The following is a 21,098-nucleotide window of genomic DNA, read 5'->3' on the forward strand; positions in this document are numbered from 1 at the left end:
AGAGACAAAGCTCACAATATGCTATAACACCATGGAGCCGGAGGGAGAACCAACACCAGACAATATGCTATAACACCATGGAGCCGGAGGGAGAACCAACACCAGACAATATGCTATAACACCATGGAGCTGGAGGGAGAACCAACACCAGACAATATGCTATAACACCATGGAGCCGGAGGGAGAACCAACACCAGACAATATGCTATAACACCATGGAGCCGGAGGGAGAACCAACACCAGACAATATGCTATAACACCATGGAGCCGGAGGGAGAACCAACACCAGACAATATGCTATAACACCATGGAGCTGGAGGGAGAACCAACACCAGACAATATGCTATAACACCTTGGAGCTGGAGGGAGAACCAACACCAGACAATATGCTATAACACCATGGAGCCGGAGGGAGAACCAACACCAGACAATATGCTATAACACCATGGAGCTGGAGGGAGAACCAACACCAGACAATATGCTATAACACCATGGAGCTGGAGGGAGAACCAACACCAGACAATATGCTATAACACCTTGGAGCTGGAGGGAGAACCAACACCAGACAATATGCTATAACACCATGGAGCTGGAGGGAGAACCAAAACCAGGGCTACTGCAGTGGATATTTTAAACACTCCCCTTTAATGAATTTGAAGCAGTCTAAAACCATGCAACCTTTCCAGGTATACTAAACTGGACCAAACTGCCACTGCAGAATCAACTGTTGTTTCCTTCTCTACTTTTACCTCCTAGTCTACAAGTGATATTGGGGATGCTCCGAGTGCCTCCAATGTTGTTCTCACAAAAAGGATTCAAAGAAGCATGTAACATGATTAAAAATCTAATTGAATCTATAATCATCTACATTACAACATGTTACTGTCTGCTAGCGCACACTGACCTGCAGTCAATTTGTAAATGACTTAGAAGACAAGGCGTGGCTAGCTGCAGAGACTGGGGTTGTGTGTGTGTGTGTGTGTGTGTGTGTGTGTGTGTGTGTGTGTGTGTGTGTGTGTGTGTGTGTGTGTGTGTGTGTGTGTGTGTGTGTGTGTGTGTACAGTGGTTCCTCAATTAAAAGTTTTGAGCTTATGCCGCGACCGTTTGTGGTAGATTGTGGCAGATTGTGGTAAATTGCGTCATTCTGTCATTGCACCATACTATCACAAGGGGGAGTTAGAACGCTGATCTATCGGTAGTCTAAACTGTGGCACAAATTGACTACCTTTTCATAAATTAATGGAGGTTTGAATGTTTCAGCCCGAGAGTCTCTCTTCTCTGGCACTAGAGTCCTGCATCAGGCCAAAAAATAAATAACTGGCGGGTTGTCCCGGAGTTGAGAGAGAACTTGGGTAAATACAATTACGCAATTACACTTGACATGTGGACTGACAATTTTTGAAAAATAGGCACGGTGGGCTTTTGGTTTCTCTCCCTCTAAAAACAGAAATAAACAAATCTAAATAGCAAACTGGCTTCATTTACCACAGTGTGAAAGAGTGATAACCCCTCTATATAAAGTGGGTTTCTGAAACAGAGTCCTTTGCTGATGTGAAGAAGAAACGGAATGAAAGAGAGTCCAGCGAGGACAGGGAGGACAGCGAGGACAGGGAGGACAGGGAGGACAGGGAGGACAGCGAGGACAGGGAGGACAGGGAGGACAGGGAGGACAGCGAGGACAGGGAGGACAGCGAGGACAGGGAGGACAGGGAGGACAGGGAGGACAGGGAGGACAGGGAGGACAGCGAGGACAGGGAGGACAGCGAGGACAGGGAGGACAGGGAGGACAGCGAGGACAGGGAGGACAGGGAGGACAGCGAGGACAGGGAGGACAGGGAGGACAGGGAGGACAGGGAGGACAGGGAGGACAGGGAGGACAGCGAGGACAGGGAGGACAGGGAGGACAGGGAGGACAGGGAGGACAGGGAGGACAGGGAGGACAGGGAGGACAAGGAGGATAGGGAGGACAGGGAGGACAGGGAGGACAGGGAGGACAGGGAGGACAGGGAGGACAGGGAGGACAGGGAGGACAGCGAGGGGAAAAGGTTGTCCATATCTTCCAGACCTGAGCTACTTCATTTATTTATGAAATGTATTAGTTTATTTTGGCAATTTAATATATTTGTTTAGGCTTGGCCTATTTAGTAGGCTATTTCGGCACATTAAGCTATATTTGTCAGCATAAAGCTGAGTGACTCACTCATTCGTGGCTTTGGATTAAAATAAATAAGTACCAACATTCTTTCTGAAAGTCTTTAATAAAGAAATGTTTTGACCAAGTTAATCTGCTCATGTTGTGTGTGTTCAATTATTTGTGACATTGTGGTTACAATGAAGAACGTTAATGAAATAAATAAAATAAATCCTATTCATAATGAATATTCAGATGCGTGTTGCAAGCTTGTCAGTTTTCCTTATTACATTTTTTTGTAAGATTTTATTTTATATTTTTAGACAATACAAAACATACAAACGACAACTACATCACACCTGCCCAGAGCCACCTGCTCACACCCCCATCTCCAGCGCCTGCATCACTCTCCGTCACATGGCCTCAAACTGCACCATTTAGTTTCTCGTCACCCACACGCACTTTCAACATTTGTATAATAAAGCATTTAAAGGCTGACATTGGTTGATGTTCAGTTTTTAAGTATGCGTTTTTTCAAGATGATTGAGGAGAAAAGTATCGTCCAACCCATCGGGTATCTCACTGCACCTTTATATGCCATGTCTTGAAATATGCAGACAGACGGATTTAAAGTTAATTTCCATTGTAATACTTCTGACAGCCAAATTCTAACTCCACCCATAACCTTTGGACTCTATAACATTCCCAGAAGGCATGGATTTGTATAACCTAATGAAAAATGAACCTGGTAATATAATGTAATTTACTGCAGGCCTAAGACCTATGGGTTTAACCTTCTGAATGAATGATTATATTGAAGACAGAAGCCGCCTCTAAATGAGTTCAACATTTGGCTAAAAATAATACTATTCCATTAATTAAGAACAGATATTATAATTTTTTCACACTGCAATGCGGCATACTGACAACTCAAATCGCTTTAAAGAGCCTTCTAATATTAGACAACAAATAAATATACTAAAACAATAACTTCAAAAACAGTCCATTCATCACTGGATTTCTTCTAATTGCTGCGCAGGAAAAGGATGTCCTCCACCGTGCCTGGTCGCAGGCTGGCAGCTGGCTTCTCTCTGAAACCACACATCCATCTGAAGGTGACGCTTTATCCTTTGGAACCACGCAATTACCAGGTGGACAGTAGGCCTCTTGAAGCGATAGCGGAAATCAACAAGATCCACAAGTATTCTTTCACAATAGCTGGCCTTATGTTATCTGCAGTGTTGAGCTGCACTGTCCCACTCCGTGGTGGATAACATCCACTCTTCGTTTATGTAATGTTCTCTCTCAACTCCGGGACCACCCACCAGCTGATTTTCTTTGCCTGATGCAGTACTCTAGTGCGATAGGAGAGAGACTGACTCAAACATTCACACCTCCATTAATTTACAAAGGGATAGTCTAATAGCTCGGCTAGGTGTGAAAAATCCCCCAATTTGTGCCACAGTTTAGACTACTGATAGATGCTGCGGTCAGTCAGAGTTGAGTCCTATTGTAAAGTGTAGCCTAATGGCCAAAAAAGGGCAAACTTGCAATGTATTCAATGCTTAAGTACTCTAAAGTTTTACATTTCTAACCCAATATCACAGACCAGATTTACCCCTAACGAAAAATGCATCAACCTCTACAAATATATTAATTTATTATAATCCACATAATAATTCTAACGAAATTAGCTGTAGCGAGAGAAGAGACTGCATGCTAAAGACAATCAGAAAGAATGTGTCTTTAACCCTGCATTATAATATAAGTTATTTTGAATCAAAGTCAGGAATGAGTGAGTCACTCAGCCCTATGCTGTTCCTGCTTCTGTTGCCTAGTTGAGTGTTTGTTTAATATCCTACTGATTCTGTGATCACCAAGCCTCATGCAACCGCAAAATGTCGGATGAAGCAATTTCACAAATCCGTCTGTTTTTAAACTTTGTTATGCTGTATTAAAGGCTTTACACTTTTTTTTCATTAGAACAGACTCTCTGGTATTACTTATACTTTATTTAGTATTGTTTACACTGTTCCAAACTGGCAGATACATTATATTGTAATCTAACAGCACCTGTTTGTCATGCAACAGTATCTCTTCCGCTTTTGACAATGATTTTACATGAGGCCTAATTCACATTATATATGCCTAAAATACTTATATCCACTACGCTAATAAATTATCACTTTTTCCTTTCGAATATTTTATTAACCTATATCATGTTATTTCAAGTTATCCCTTTGGAGCACATGCAAAAGTGATTTGGAGTTGTTGAACAGGAGTGACAAAATGTATTACAATTGAATTTGAATGAACTGAATGATGAGGATGAAGAAGAGAGTGATTGAATTTAGATCAATAGTGTAAGAATTGCTCTTCCTCTGTACCCCGCGCACACTCAAAAGATACACTTTTTTTTGTTTCTACTTTGTCATTAGAAGCTGTAACTGGACCGTAGCTTATTACTTAATAAAACTGTTGCTACACTAAGGTTTTATTCTAAGACAAACGAAAAATGGTCTGTAATATTCCATTATATTATTAAAATATATGTGTTGACTGAATATATACGCAAGTGTGTCTGCTAAATGAACAAGTTGATGTCGAAGCCATTTAGCCTCAGCTACTAAGCACAGATAAAAAAAATATTAAAAAAGGTTTCACATATTTTCAAGACATGAGCTATTTAATGTAGGTGTTTTATTTATTACATTTACTTGTGGAATGTTACCGAATAGATAACTACAATATAAATAATAATCTGGTGGCCTTGGTAGAGAGTCTGGCGGAGAATGAAGTGAAAGTGCACTGTACTGTAAGTACGCAACAACGCTGTGGCCAGGTGGGAATGGTTTAGCAGCCTTTCCAATAAATTGGAATACAAAAGAAGCCATCCACCCTTGATGGGCTATCAGCAGGATAATAGACTCTTGCCGAGTTTAGAGACTTTAAATGTATTAATGGATGTTTGCGAGGCATGTCACTTCACCCATCTCTTTGCATAGCCCACCACATGCACTGTTTACTATTTATTTACTGTGGGAATAAATATCACTGAATGATAGTAATATAGGAATAAAGTAGGCTAATGCAATTGAAGCCAACAAATTGCTGCTTACTGAAACACCCAAAGTCATCCAATTGTTATAATAGGATTTGAAGCAATAGCCTACCCGCGTGTGGTCAACTATTTCAGCACCGTTTCATGCTGCTTTGAGACAAGCATGGGGACTGGTCTTGATAAACAAATCAGATTTATATTTTCACTGAATCTCAGTTTGGGTATTGGTTAGCCTACAATTAGGGTGTGGAAATGTTAGGATTATTTTGCTCTTCACTCGCAGTCGCTTAGTAGCCTACAGTAGGCCTACTCATGTTGTACAACGCCATATTTTCCTAACAGAAACCCTGAGGCCTACAGAGGCTAATATAAATTGCATTTTAGTTTTTCTTGGAATAGAAACACCATAATATTAATCAACTTAACTAAGCTACATTTCTAACAGTATAAACAGCACAACAAATACAATAATCATTTACAAACAAATGATAATCAATCCCATATAGTCTGTTCTAACAAAAAAAAAGGTTTTAAAGTCTCTGGTACAGCCAATATGAAAAACAGTCAAATGCATTCGTGAATTCAATCGCTTTAGCCGACATGTTGCGGTTTATTAATTGTTTAATTATTTAAGGCTCCCTTTGTTATTTCATTTTATAACTAAAATGCTTGACTGTATTTAAAGACATGGATGACTTGTATGCTGTGTGATGACATGCACAAATGAATAAATAATTTATTGATAAACTGTATATTGAAGTAGGCCTTCATGCCAATAAGTAAGTTACACTAAAACAGCTACAGTAAACGGGACTTTTAGGCCCACAGCTCCATGTCATTTCAATAACTTAGCTTCTCAGAGATGCCCTCTGGTGGTCAAACTAGCATTAATGGCAACAATGGCTGACAGTAAAATACTATGACATCATGCACTTCTGATAGGCTAATTGACATCATTTGAGTCAATTGGAGGTGTACCTGTGGATGTATTTCAAGGCCTACCTTCAAACCCAGTGCCTCTTTGCTTGACATCATGGGAAAATCAAAAGAAATCAGACAAGACCTCAGAAAGAAAATTGTAGACCTCCACAAGTCTGGTTCATCATTGGGAGCAATTTCCAAACGACTGAAGGTACCAAGTTCATCTGTACAAACAATAGTACGCAAGTATAAACACCATGGGACCATGCAGCCGTCATACCGCTCAGGAAGGAGACGCGTTCTGTCTCCTAGAGATGAACGTATTTGCAAATCAATCCCAGAACAACAGCAAAGAACCTTGTGAAGATGCTGGAGGAAACAGGTACAAAAGTATCTATATCCACAGTAAAACAATATATCTATATCGACATAACCTGAAAGGCCGCTCAGCAAGGAAGAAGCCACTGCTCCAAAACCGCCATAAAAAAGCCAGACTACGGTTTGCAACTGCACATGGGGACAAAGATCGTACTTTTTGGAGAAATGTCCTCTGGTCTGATGAAACAAAAATAGAACTGTTTGGCCATAATGACCATTGTTATGTTTGGAGGAAAAAGGGGGTGCTTGCAAGCCGAAGAACACCATCCCAACCGTGAAGCACGGGGGTGGCAGCATCATGCTGTGGGGGTGCTTTGCTGCAGGAGGGACTGGTGCACTTCACAAAATAGATGGCATCATGAGGATGAAAAATGATGTGGATATATTGAAGCAACATCAAGACATCAGTCAGTAAGTTAAAGCTTGGTCGCAAATTTTTATTTATTTTATTTTACCTTTATTTAACTAGGCAAGTCAGTTAAGAACAAATTCTTATTTACAATGACGGCCTACAACGGCCAAACCCGGACAACGCTGGGCCAATTGTGCGCCGCCCTATGGGACTCCCAATCACGGCCGGTTGTAATACAGCCTGGAATCGAACCAGGGGGTCTGTAGTGACGCCTCAAGCACTGAGATGCAGTGTCTTAGACCATGGGTCTTCCAAATGGACAATGACCCCAAGCATACTTCCAAAGTTGTGGCAAAATGGCTTAAGGACAACAAACTCAAGGTATTGGAGTGGCCATCACAAAGCCCAGACCTCAATCCTATAGAACATTTGTGGGCATGACTGAAAAAGCGTGTGCGAGCAAGGAGGCCTACAAACCTGATTCAGTTACACCAGCTCTGTCAGGAGGAATGGGCCAAAATTCACCCAACTTATTGTGGGAAGCTTGTGGAAGGCTACCCGAAACGTTTGACCCAAGTTAAACAATTGAAAGGCAATGCTACCAAATACTAATTGAGTGTATGTAAACTTCTGACACACTGGGAATGTGATGAAAGAAATGAAAGCTGAAATAATTCTCTCTACTATTATTCTGACATTTCACATTCTTAAAATAAAGTGGTGATCCTAACTGACCTAAGACTAAGGATTAAATATCAGGAATTGTGACAAACTGAGTTAAATGTATTTGGCTAAGGTGTATGTAAACTTCTGACTTCAACTGTAGGTCTGTGAGGTAAGTCTGTAAGGGCAGACAGTCATATTTGTAAGTCGCTCTGGATAAGAGCGTCTGCTAAATGATGTAAATGTAAAATGTAAATGTAATAATGGTGGATTACAATAGCATGCTTTGCTGGTCTTAAACATTACTTTTACTTTGAGGGTGACATTTCACTGAATAACTATTTTTTAATAATTGCAGAGTGGCTCTTTTTAACATGTTACGGCTACTTAGTGCACTGCCGTGTTCTTTCAGAATAATAAAATGTTGCCCAGAGTCTTGGCTTCGCAATGTAACGAAGTGGGTAGGGAAATTAGACTCTTTAGTCTTACTTGGTTTCAACCAAATCCACCAAATCCGCTGATTCACAGACTATGGAAGTCATTAAGCAAAGTCTGGCTGTCATAGGAAGTGGGTGAGAGAGGAGCAAACTTAGAGGAGAGGTTGCATCAAGGTCCTGGCTCTCTCACTGTTTATACAAGCCTAATTAAAAGACATTCAGGTTACAGGTAAATGTTTGCTCGGAGGAGATAGGAGAGCTTCAAATACCCATCCGCCTCTGATCTCTCTCCTTCTAAAGTGCAGTGTGTGTGTGTGTGTGTGTGTGTTGTGTTGCGAGATCATCAGACTGTACCGCTGATGAAAGCAGGCCTGATTAAATTATTCTCCAAAGATCGTTCAAACACACACACACACACACACACACACACACACACACACACACACACACAGCAATCGCCAAAACCTCTTTGAAGACTGAGGATGAGGATGTAATAATGTGTGCACATGTGATGAAGAGAGAGAGAGGTGTGTTTGTATTTTATCCCATCACATTTGTATGTAAGGCAAATATTACTTTTCTCTCCCACCAAAAACTAGTGGCCAGCCGCCTGTCCATTGCCTCGAGATTCCTGCGAGTGTTACTAAGTCAATATATCCAGACCCCTACGCCCCTCCAACCGAGCCCAACTATCAGCCTGTGTGAAAAGCAAACACTGCCACTTTTCAAATTAACACAACCATTTCTGCCTTTGAAATACTGTACCTTGAATTCATTTACTAGAAATAATGAGTGATCCTGGGGAATATTCCCTCCTTGGTTCTCCAACCCTCCCTTAGAGAGAGTATGCATGCTTAAAGGTCTGGGACTATAGAGCACTAATAATAACACTACCACATACAACCACAATTATCTGCTTAGAGACAGACACCTGCATGCACATACACCCATATGTGCGCACACACTCATAGACACACAAAGTGATGATAACCATATTGCTCAGACATTATTTTTTTTCCCTTTCCACTGAGCGACATTGTGTCTTCAAGAGAGAGAGACCCAGTGGGCTGTCTGTCTTTTGCCCGTATCCACTGAATACAGAACCTGAATACACAATTCTAATCCAATCTGTCAGAAACATTCACAGAAACAGCATGCAGAGATCCACAGACGCCAACAAATGGAGAGCAAGTTAAAATTGAAGCTCCTGTGAACAGTGTGTGTGTGTTAAATGTTTTCAGGCAGGCTTACCTCACATACTGGAAGGCCCTCGTCTGGGATCCGCTACCATACACCTATATAAACAAGGTGACATGAAACAATCTTATTCAGAATCATATTCTTGTCATGTACACCATGTTCAGAGAAAGACAGGTAGGTGCTACAGGATGGATCAGAGGGCGAGAGACAAGCCTGTCTGTCCATCTGTCTGACTGCCCAGAGAATGAGTGATAGAGTATTAGTAACAGTAGTAACAGTAGTAACAGTGGTAGTAGTAGTAACAATAGTAACAGTAGTAGTAACAGTAGTAATATTGGTAACAGTAGTAGTAGTAGTAGTAGTAGTAGTAGTAACAGTAGTAACAGTGGTAGTAGTAACAGTGGTAACATTATTAATAGTAGTAACAGTAGTAGTAGTAGTAGTAGTAGTACCAATAGTAACAGTAGTACATTTACATTTACATTTTTGTCATTTAGCAGACGCTCTTATCCAGAGCGACTTACAGTTAGCGCATACATTATTTTATCGAACCCACAACCCTGGCGTTGCAAACGCCATGCTCTACCAACTGAGCTACATCCCCTGCCGGCCATTCCCTCCCCTACCCTGGACGACGCTGGGCCAATTGTGCGCCGCCCCATGGGTCTCCCGGTCACGGCCGGCTACGACAGAGCCTGGATTCGAACCAGGATCTCTAGTGGCACAGCTAGCACTGCGATGCAGTGCCTTAGACCACTGCGCCACTCGGGAGACCACGTAGTAACAGTAGTAACAGTGGTAGTAGTAACAGTGGTAGTAGTATCAGTAGTAACAGTGGTAACATTATTAATAGTAGTAACAGTAGTAGTAGTAGTAGTAGTAGTAGTAGTAGTAGTAGTAGTAACAGTAGTAACAGTGGTAGTAGTAACAATATTAACAGTAGTAGTAATAGTAGTAATAGTGCTAACAGTAACAGTAGTAGCAGTAACAGTAGTAACAGTGGTAGTAGTAACAGTGGCCGTAGTAACAGTGGTAATCGTAGTAACAGTGGTAGCCGTAGTAACAGTAGTAACAGTGGTAGTTATAGTGGACATACGGTGAGGGGCTCTCCCTGTAGAGCCTGCAGTATGAAGTTGCTGACCACGCGACCGTCGTTCATGTGCATCCGGGACCCAAAGGTGTTAAAGATGCGTGCCACCCTCACCTCCACTCCTTCCTGTGGGCAGAGGAAGAGGAAATAGAGGGGTGAGTAGAGAAGTACGCAAATCCTACCGTGGCACAGCACAAAAGAAGGGGGTTATGGTTAGTGTCAAAGAGCTACCCTAATGCAATGATGAAACAACTGGATAGGTCGAGGACATTACGTAATTCACTAGTTATTAGCATGTAATTACCATTTACAGTGTTATTTCTAATACAAGGTGAAGAGTGGACCATAAAGTAAACCAACGTAGCCAACTCCGGTAAAAGTCAGAATTGAGTACAAAACTATCTCCTGGCTCTATGATACACAGGCTTCAGATTAGTAAAATGTTTCACGGGCAAATCCATATCTTTGGAGGATTAAAATCACCAGGCACAACATTGGTACCCTTTCTGAACCTGTATGCAGAACATCAAAGACGGATAAACACAATCAGATCATTACATTAAGAAAATAACAAGCCATGCGTTGCGCTAGTTTTGCTAAATTCTACTCGAACAGCTGATCCTAACACGCTTGCGTCATTTGGCATAGCTTTTAAAGTCAATAGAAAAAATTGTCTTCTCAGGATCTCTTCTCCTCCAGGATCTGTCTGTTTCACCATCTAACGCAAAGTGTTTGTTGTAATCTGTACGCCAGAGTAATATATGTAAGCAGAAGCAGAGAACATCATATTCTGGGGAGGCGCTCTGTGTGGAGGGATTAGCAACATTTACACACAAAGCCCCATCGACTGTTGGGATTGGACAAGCTTTATCTCTGGCACACACACACACAGCTCCTTGGTCTACCAGGTGACAAACAAACAAAACGGCAACAAAAATCTCACACAAACAAAAACACACACACAAGAATAGTCAGTCCCGTTCTGTGTGCCGGAGGATTTCTCAGACAGGTTTGGAAAGTTTGGCCTAGTGGAGGTGCATGCTTTTGCTCCAGCCCAACACACCAGTGTTGGGGAGCAACATAACTCAGTAGCTCTTCAGGACCGGCATTGGACACCCCCCCTGGCCTACAATCTCATACTATCCCTGCATGTAAAATCCTGACCTAAACTGATGGATAGATCCTTCTGCAATCTCCGAATGGTTTATGACTGAGTTGCACCTAAGTGATAACCAATCGATCACACAACCCAGGTCACACTCAGAGTGAGTATGTATTGATCGGTTAGTTTCTCTAACTAATCCACTCGAAGGCTTCTATAAACTCTGTTTGGACTCTTTTGACCCCTCCTAAACATGGTCTGGACCAACTAGGACTGTGTATGAAATGGTACCCTATTCCCTATATAAAGCACATTACTTTTGACCAGAGCCCTATGTGGGATGTCAACTGAGGTCCTCTGGGGCCACGTCTTCCTTTTAATCAGCGGCTCATTAACCAGGTGTTTGGCCTCCAGCGAATCCATTACATTAAACAGGTGTTTGGCCTCCATGACATTAAACAGGTGTTTGGCCTCCAGCGAATCCATGACATTAACCAGGTGTTTGGCCTCCAGCGAATCAATTACATTAACCAGATGTTTGGCCTCCAGCAAATCCATGACATTAACCAGGTGTTTGGCATCCAGCGAATCCATAACATTAACCAGGTGTTTGGCCTCCAGCGAATCCATGACATTAACCAGGTGTTTGGCCTCCAGCGAATCCATGACATTAACTAGGGCCGGTTTCCAAAAAGCATCTTAAGGCTAAATTCATCGCTAAACATAGAATGAAGATGTTTATCTGTCGCTCTGTGACCGCCGAAAAAGTCATAGTTGAATAAAAATTGCCAAAAAAGTTTACAATGTTATAAACAAGTGAAGCAAGGAATAAAAGAAAAAAAAAGAAAACCGAGGTAACCAAATTATATGATAGCTAGATTAGGCTACATATTGACATCACTTTCATGTATGTGCAATCGATAGAACTATCTAGTTTTAAGCCATTAGGCTACACCGGAGCCGCTTCAATATACAGTGGGGGAAAAAAGTATTTAGTCAGCCACCAATTGTGCAAGTTCTCCCACTTAAAAAGATGAGAGAGGCCTGTAATTTTCATCATAGGTACACGTCAACTATGACAAACAAATTGAAAAGAAAAAAATCCAGAAAATCAAATTGTAGGATTTTTTATGAATTTATTAGCAAATTATGGTGGAAAATAAGTATTTGGTCACCTACAAACAAGCAAGAGTTCTGGCTCTCACAGACCTGTAACTTCTTCTTTAAGAGGCTCCTCTGTCCTCCACTCGTTACCTGTATTAATGGCACCTGTTTGAACTTGTTATCAGTATAAAAGACACCTGTCCACAACCTCAAACAGTCACACTCCAAACTCCACTATGGCCAAGACCAAAGAGCTGTCAAAGGACACCAGAAACAAAATTGTAGACCTGCACCAGGCTGGGAAGACTGAATCTGCAATAGGTAAGCAGCTTGGTTTGAAGAAATCAACTGTGGGAGCAATTATTAGGAAAAGGAAGACATACAAGACCACTGATAATCTCCCTCGATCTGGGGCTCCACGCAAGATCTCATCCCGTGGGGTCAAAATGATCACAAGAACGGTGAGCAAAAATCCCAGAACCACACGGGGGGACCTAGTGAATGACCTGCAGAGAGCTGGGACCAAAGTAACAAAGCCTACCATCAGTAACACACTACGCCGCCAGGGACTCAAATCCTGCAGTGCCAGACGTGTCCCCCTGCTTAAGCCAGTACATGTCCAGGCCCGTCTGAAGTTTGCTAGAGTGCATTTGGATGATCCAGAAGAGGATTGGGAGAATGTCATATGGTCAGATGAAACCAAAATATAACTTTTTGGTAAAAACTCAACTCGTCGTGTTTGGAGGACAAAGAATGCTGAGTTGCATCCAAAGAACACCATACCTACTGTGAAGCATGGAGGAGGAAACATCATGCTTTGGGGCTGTTTTTCTGCAAAGGGACCAGGACGACTGATCCGTGTAAAGGAAAGAATGAATGGGGCCATGTATCATGAGATTTTGAGTGAAAACCTCCTTCCATCAGCAAGGGCATTGAAGATGAAACGTGGCTGGGTCTTTCAGCATGACAATGATTCCAAACACACCGCCCGGGCAACGAAGGAGTGGCTTCGTAAGAAGCATTTCAAGGTCCTGGAGTGGCCTAGCCAGTCTCCAGATCTCAACCCCATAGAAAATCTTTGGAGGGAGTTGAAAGTCCGTGTTGCCCAGCGACAGCCCCAAAACATCACTGCTCTAGAGGAGATCTGCATGGAGGAATGGGCCAAAATACCAGCAACAGTGTGTGAAAACCTTGTGAAGACTTACAGAAAACGTTTGACCTGTGTCATTGCCAACAAAGGGTATATAACAAAGTATTGAGAAACTTTTGTTATTGACCAAATACTTATTTTCCACCATAATTTGCAAATAAATTCATAAAAAATCCTACAATGTGATTTTCTGGATTTTTTTTTCTCATTTTGTCTGTCATAGTTGACGTGTACCTATGATGATAATTACAGGCCTCTCTCATCTTTTTAAGTGGGAGAACGTGCACAATTGGTGGCTGACTAAATACTTTTTTTCCCCACTGTATCTATTAGACTAGTAGGCTACTATTATCTAAAAGCTCACGCATTTCACTGTAGCTTAGCCAATAACCCAAAAGGTCAACACATTAGGTCTGTGGCAACGTCAATTAACTTGTAGCCTAGACCAGGCTACTTCATGTTTGATTATTTAATTTTAGAATATCTGTAGGCCTACTTGAAGCTCAATTCATGGCTGCCATTAGGCTACAAATCAATGTTTTTTTTTTGGAAGGCAATTACAAAAACCATTATCATCATATTCTATTTTTAGGTCACGTTGATATTTTATAAATAGCGAACGAGGAAACGAGCGACTTTGATTTTATTATTTCTTGCTCACAGTTTACACAAACTGAAGAAATGCATACTTTACACAATTAAACATTGCATACAAAATAGCAGGAGAAAACACTTATAATACATCACACATGGCAAACACATATAATACAAACAATTAAATACCTAATAAGGCTACAGAACAGTTCTTCTCTTGATGTATTGTGTAAAAAAAAAAATATTTTCAAAAAGATAACTGAATACATTTAACCTTTTACACTCGTGGGAATTGGCCTGTATGGATACGGCTAAATTGAAATGTGTCTTACAGAAGAAATATGGAAAGCATATGCATAACCATGGTAGCAATTAAATAAAATAAAAATACATACAATAAATTATAAAATATGATCTTACAGTGTTAGGCTTTCACAAAGCAATTGAGAGAAGCAGATCGTAATTTTGGTGCGCATAGAATATAGTCATGAGTGCATTCAGATGCGTGGTCCGTTGCAAATCTTCTTCACAATACAACAAAAATAGGCTAATTTTGTTCAGGACAACCCAGGGTATAACGCCATGTCATCTTGTAACTGTACATCAAACATAGTGATCATAAACGTTGACACTGTATATGACATGAGTTTTATGATATGGAAATGTGAAGTGCACATTTGGACTCACAGGTGTTTGGCTTGCTTGTATGACATCAAAGCGGTATTTATTATAATCCTCAACATTTCCCTCACTCAGACAACAAAAAATTATCAAACACTGCCCAATTAGCAGGAGGGATAGGGGAAACGTCTTGTTGCGCACAGTGTCAGTCAAAACCCATACAGCGCTGTGAAGCGGAGGCCCTGAGCTCTGAGGTCATGTACTGTATAGCATGTTACTGCAAAGCCACTGCGTTCCAATTAAGGCGCTTATCAATGACAAAATCTGCCATTTTCAACCCGTATACGGGAAGACAGGGGCTGAATGGAAAGGGCAACCCAGGTGTTTGGCCCCAGTGAATCCATGACATTAACCAGGTGTTTGGCCCCAGTGAATCCATGACATTAACCAGGTGTTTGGCCTCAAACGCTTGTATGGAAACATCTTCTGGATATTACAGACTAGATGGGAAGAATATAAGGAAGGAACTTAAAGTACTTAAAGTATTCTATATGGAAATGTGTTGATGACATAACTCCTCATCCAAGAGGGGGATCTAGGTGTCCTATACCAGAGATCCACACACTGTCATCACCACCACACACACACACACACAAACGTGTGCTAAACACACACACACACTACACTTACACTTTATATAAACCATTAAAATACAAGCAGACACACACAACCAAAAACCCACATAGGCCACATATAATCAATTCTGTCTGGTTACATCACCTTTATAACAAGGATAGTCAACCCTCTTCATCTCCAAAGCTACGACTCCTACGAGTCCTATTTTTAGTGTCAAAACATGAATAAAAACATGAAGATCTTATATAACAGGCTACCTTGAAAATGTAGAACATGCTAAAAGGCTGGTTTTATATATATATATATATATATATATATATATATACATACACAGTATCTCACAAAAGTGAGTACACCCCTCACATTTTTGTAAATATTTGAGTATATCTTTTCATGTGACAACACTGAAGAAATGACACTTTGCTACAATGTAAAGTAGTGAGTGTACAGCTTGCATAACAGTGTAAATTTGCTGTCCCCTCAAAATAACACAACACACAGCCATTCATGTCTAAACCGCTGGCAACAAAAGTGAGTACACCCCTAAGTGAAAATGTCCAAATTGGGCCCAAAGTGTCAATATTTTGTGTGGCCAACATCATTTTCCAGCACTGCCTTAACCCTCTTGGGCATGGAGTTCACCAGAGCTTCACAGGTTGCCACTGGAGTCCTCTTCCACTCCTCCATGACGACATCACGGAGCTGGTGGATGTTAGAGACCTTGCACTCCTCCACCTTCCGTTTGAGGATGCCCCACAGATGTTCAATAGGGTTTAGGTCTAGAGACATGCTTGGCCAGTCCATCACCTTTACCCTCAGCTTCTTTAGCAAGGCAGTGGTCGTCTTGGAGGTGTTTTTGGGGTCGTTATCATGTTGGAATACTGCCATGCGGCCCAGTCTCCGAAGGGAGGGGATCATGCTCTGCTTCAGTATGTCACAGTACATGTTGGCATTCATGGTTCCCTCAATGAACTGTAGCTCCCCAGTGCCGGCAGCACTCATGCAGCCCCAGACCATGACACTCCCACCACCATGCTTGACTGTAGGCAAGACACACTTGTCTTTGTACTCCTCACCTGGTTGCCGCCACACACGCTTGACACCATCTGAACCAAATACGTTTATCTTGGTCTCATCAGACCACAGGACATGGTTCCAGTAATCCATGTCCTTAGTCTGCTCGTCTTCAGCAAACTGTTTGCAGGCTTTCTTGTGCATCATCTTTAGAAGAGGCTTCCTTCTGGGGCGACAGCCATGTAGACCAATTTGATGCAGTGTGCGGCGTATGGTCTGAGCACTGACAGGCTGAACCCCCACCCCTTCAACCTCTGCAGCAATGCTGGCAGCACTCATATGTCTATTTCCCAAAGACAACCTCTGGATATGACGCTGAGCACGTGCACTCAACTTCGTTGGTCGACCATGGTGAGGCCTGTTCTGAGTGGAACCTGTCCTGTTAAACCGCTGTATGGTCTTGGCCACCGTGCTGCAGCTCAGTTTCAGGGTCTTGGCAATCTTCTTATAGCCAATGCCATCTTTATATAGAGCAACAATTCTTTTTTTCAGATCCTCAGAGAGTTCTTTGCCATGAGGTGCCATGTTGAACTTCCAGTGACCAGTATGAGGGAGTGTGAGAGCGATGACACCAAATTTAACACACCTGCTCCCCATTCACACCTGAGACCTTGTAACACTAACGAGTCACATGACACCGGGGAGGGAAAATGGCTAATTGGGCCCAATTTGGACATTTGGGGTGTACTCGGTTTAGACATTAATGGCTGTGTGTTGAGTTATTTTGAGGGGACAGCAAATTTACACTGTTATACAAGCTGTACACTCACTACTTTACATTGTAGCAAAGTGTAATTTCTTCAGTGTTGTCACATGAAAAGATATACTCAAATATTTACAAAAATGTGAGGGGTGTACTCACTTTTGTGAGATACTGTATATATATATATATATATATATATATATATATACAGTGGGGAGAACAAGTATTTGATACACTGCCGATTTTGCAGGTTTTCCTACTTACAAAGCATGTAGAGGTCTGTAATGTTTATCATAGGTACACTTCAACTGTGAGAGACAGAATCTAAAACAAAAATCCAGAAAATCACATTGTATGATTTTTAAGTAATTCATTTGCATTTTATTGCATGACATAAGTATTTGATACATCAGAAAAGCAGAACTTAATATTTGGTACAGAAACCTTTGTTTGCAATTACAGAGATCATATGTTTCCTGTAGGTCTTGACCAGGTTTGCACACACTGCAGCAGGGATTTTGGCCCACTCCTCCATACAGACCTTCTGCAGATCCTTCAGGTTTCGGGGCTGTCGCTGGGCAATACGGACTTTCAGCTCCCTCCAAAGATGTTCTATTTGGGTCAGGCCTGGAGACTGGCTAGGCCACTCCAGGACCTTGAGATGCTTCTTACGGAGCCACTCCTTAGTTGCCCTGGCTGTGTGTTTCGGGTCGTTGTCATGCTGGAAGACCCAGCCACGACCCATCTTCAATGCTCTTACTGAGGGAAGGAGGTTGTTGGCCAAGATCTCGCGATACATGGCCCCTTCCATCCTCCCCTCAATACGGTGCAGTCGTCCTGTCCCCTTTGCAGAAAAGCATCCCCAAAGAATGATTTTTCCACCTCCATGCTTCACGGTTGGGATGGTGTTCTTGGGGTTGTACTCATCCTTCTTCTTCCTCCAAACACGGCGAGTGGAGTTTAGACCAAAAAGCTCTATTTTTGTCTCATCAGACCACATGACCTTCTCCCATTCCTCCTCTGGATCATCCAGATCATTGGCAAACTTCAGACGGGCCTGGACATGCGCTGGCTTGAGCAGGGGGACCTTGCGTGCGCTGCAGGATTTTAATCCATGACGGCGTAGTGTGTTACTAATTGTTTTCTTTGAAACTGTGGTCCCAGCTCTCTTCAGGTCATTGACCAGGTCCTGCCGTGTAGTTCTGGGCTGATCCCTCACCTTCCTCATGATCATTGATGCCCCACGAGGTGAGAACTTGCATGGAGCCCCAGACCGAGGGTGATTGACCGTCATCTTGAACTTCTTCCATTTTCTAATAATTGCGCCAATAGTTGTTGACTTCTCACCAAGCTGCTTGCCTATTGTCCTGTAGCCCATCCCAGCCTTGTGCAGGTCTACAATTTTAACCCTGATGTCCTTACGCAGCGCTCTGGTCTTGGCCATTGTGGAGAGGTTGGAGTCTGTTTGATTGAGTGTGTGGACAGGTGACTTTTATACAGGTAACGAGTTCAAACAGGTGCAGTTAATACAGGTAATGAGTGGAGAACAGGAGGGCTTCTTAAAGAAAAATGAACATGTCTGTGAAAGCTGGAATTCTTACTGGTTGGTAGGTGATCAAATACTTATGTCATGCAATAAAATGCAAATTAATTACTTAAAAATCATACAATGTGATTTTCTGGATTTGTATTTTAGATTCCGTCTCTCACAGTTGAAGTGTACCTATGATAAAAATTACAGACCTCTACATGCTTTGTAAGTAGGAAAACCTGCAAAATCGGCAGTGTATCAAATACTTGTTCTCCCCACTGTATATATATATATATATACAGTGGGGAAAAAAAGTATTTAGTCAGCCACCAATTGTGCAAGTTCTCCCACTTAAAAAGATGAGAGAGGCCTGTAATTTTCATCATAGGTACACGTCAACTATGACAGACAAACTGAGAAAAGAAATTCCAGAAAATCACATTGTAGGAATTTTAATGAATTTATTTGCAAATTATGGTGGAAAATAAGTATTTGGTCACCTACAAACAAGCAAGATTTCTGGCTCTCACAGACCTGTAAATTCTTCTTTAAGAGGCTCCTCTGTCCTCCACTCGTTACCTGTATTAATGGCACCTGTTTGAACTTGTTATCAGTATAAAAGACACCTGTCCACAACCTCAAACAGTCACACTCCAAACTCCACTATGGCCAAGACCAAAGAGCTGTCAAAGGACACCAGAAACAAAATTGTAGACCTGCACCAGGCTGGGAAGACTGAATCTGCAATAGGTAAGCAGCTTGGTTTGAAGAAATCAACTGTGGGAGCAATTATTAGGAAATGGAAGACATACAAGACCACTGATAATCTCCCTCGTTCTGGGGCTCCACGCAAGATCTCACCCCGTGGGGTCAAAATGATCACAAGAATGGTGAGCAAAAATCCCAGAACCACACGGGGGGACCTAGTGAATGACCTGCAGAGAGCTGGGACCAAAGTAACAAAGCCTACCATCAGTAACACACTACGCCGCCAGGGACTCAAATCCTACAGTGCCAGACGTGTCCCCCTGCTTAAGCCAGTACATGTCCAGGCCCGTCTGAAGTTTGCTAGAGTGCATTTGGATGATCCAGAAGAGGATTGGGAGAATGTCATATGGTCAGATGAAACCAAAATATAACTTTTTGGTAAAAACTCAACTCGTCGTGTTTGGAGGACAAAGAATGCTGAGTTGCATCCAAAGAACACCATACCTACTGTGAAGCATGGGGGTGGAAACATCATGCTTTGGGGCTGTTTTTCTGCAAAGGGACCAGGACGACTGATCCGTGTAAAGGAAAGAATGAATGGGGCCATGTATCGTGAGATTTTGAGTGAAAACCTCCTTCCATCAGCAAGGGCATTGAAGATGAAACGTGGCTGGGTCTTTCAGCATGACAATGATCCCAAACACACCGCCCGGGCAACTAAGGAGTGGCTTCGTAAGAAGCATTTCAAGGTCCTGGAGTGGCCTAGCCAGTCTCCAGATCTCAACCCCATAGAAAATCTTTGGAGGGAGTTGAAAGTCTGTGTTGCCCAGCGACAGCCCCAAAACATCACTGCTCTAGAGGAGATATGCATGGAGGAATGGGCCAAAATACCAGCAACAGTATGTGAAAACCTTGTGAAGACTTACAGAAAACGTTTGACCTGTGTCATTGCCAACAAAGGGTATATAACAAAGTATTGAGAAACTTTTGTTATTGACCAAATACTTATTTTCCACCATAATTTGCAAATAAATTCATTAAATATCCTACAATGTGATTTTCTGGATATTTTTTTCTCATTTTGTCTGTCATAGTTGACGTGTACCTATGATGAAAATTACAGGCCTCTCTCATCTTTTTAAGTGGGAGAACTTGCACAATTGGTGGCTGACTAAATACTTATTTTCCCCACTGTATATATATATATATATATATATATATATATATATATATATATATATATAGTAAACAAGGACAGAATAAGGAGTCTGATTGAGTAGACTTCCTGGAGAGGAAAACAGCAGAAATATGAGGGTCAAGTGCTATTTAATAAGTTGGGTAAAAAAATTTTAAAATAAAGTGTGTGCGCATGGCAGGGTGTTTTATTCACACGGCTGTTAGTAGGGTCCAATGAGGCCTTGAAGTACGAGCTACATTTTAACATTATACATAAGTTACAAACTACACCTGTTGTAGGAAGTAATTTTGACCCTGCGTGTTCTGGGGCATGCCTGAAATCTAAGCAGCAGAAAGGTACTTCTGCACATCTCATCTGGTACTGTCCAACTGTTAAAGATTTCTGGAAAGAGGTGGAAAGGGACATTTCAAATATGTTGGCCTCTCCAGTCGGTTTCCAGCCTCT

General features: G+C 41.9%; 1 protein-coding gene across 2 annotated transcripts in view; it reads right to left on the minus strand.

Annotated features, from left to right (window-relative positions):
* The window catches only part of uxs1 (UDP-glucuronate decarboxylase 1), a 137,857-nt gene that overhangs the window by 12,404 nt on the left and 104,355 nt on the right, over positions 1-21,098 (minus strand). For both annotated transcript variants that reach the window (XM_084179859.1, XM_084179860.1), the window contains 2 exons: positions 10,240-10,359; positions 9,195-9,238 (listed from right to left, as the gene is read on the minus strand). In XM_084179859.1, coding sequence (XP_084035985.1) covers positions 9,195-9,238; positions 10,240-10,359 — 164 coding nt within the window. The remainder of the gene's footprint in view (positions 1-9,194; positions 9,239-10,239; positions 10,360-21,098) is intronic.

Source organism: Coregonus lavaretus, assembly GCF_964263955.1.
Source record: "Coregonus lavaretus genome assembly, chromosome: 16".
Classification (NCBI taxonomy): domain Eukaryota; kingdom Metazoa; phylum Chordata; class Actinopteri; order Salmoniformes; family Salmonidae; genus Coregonus; species Coregonus lavaretus.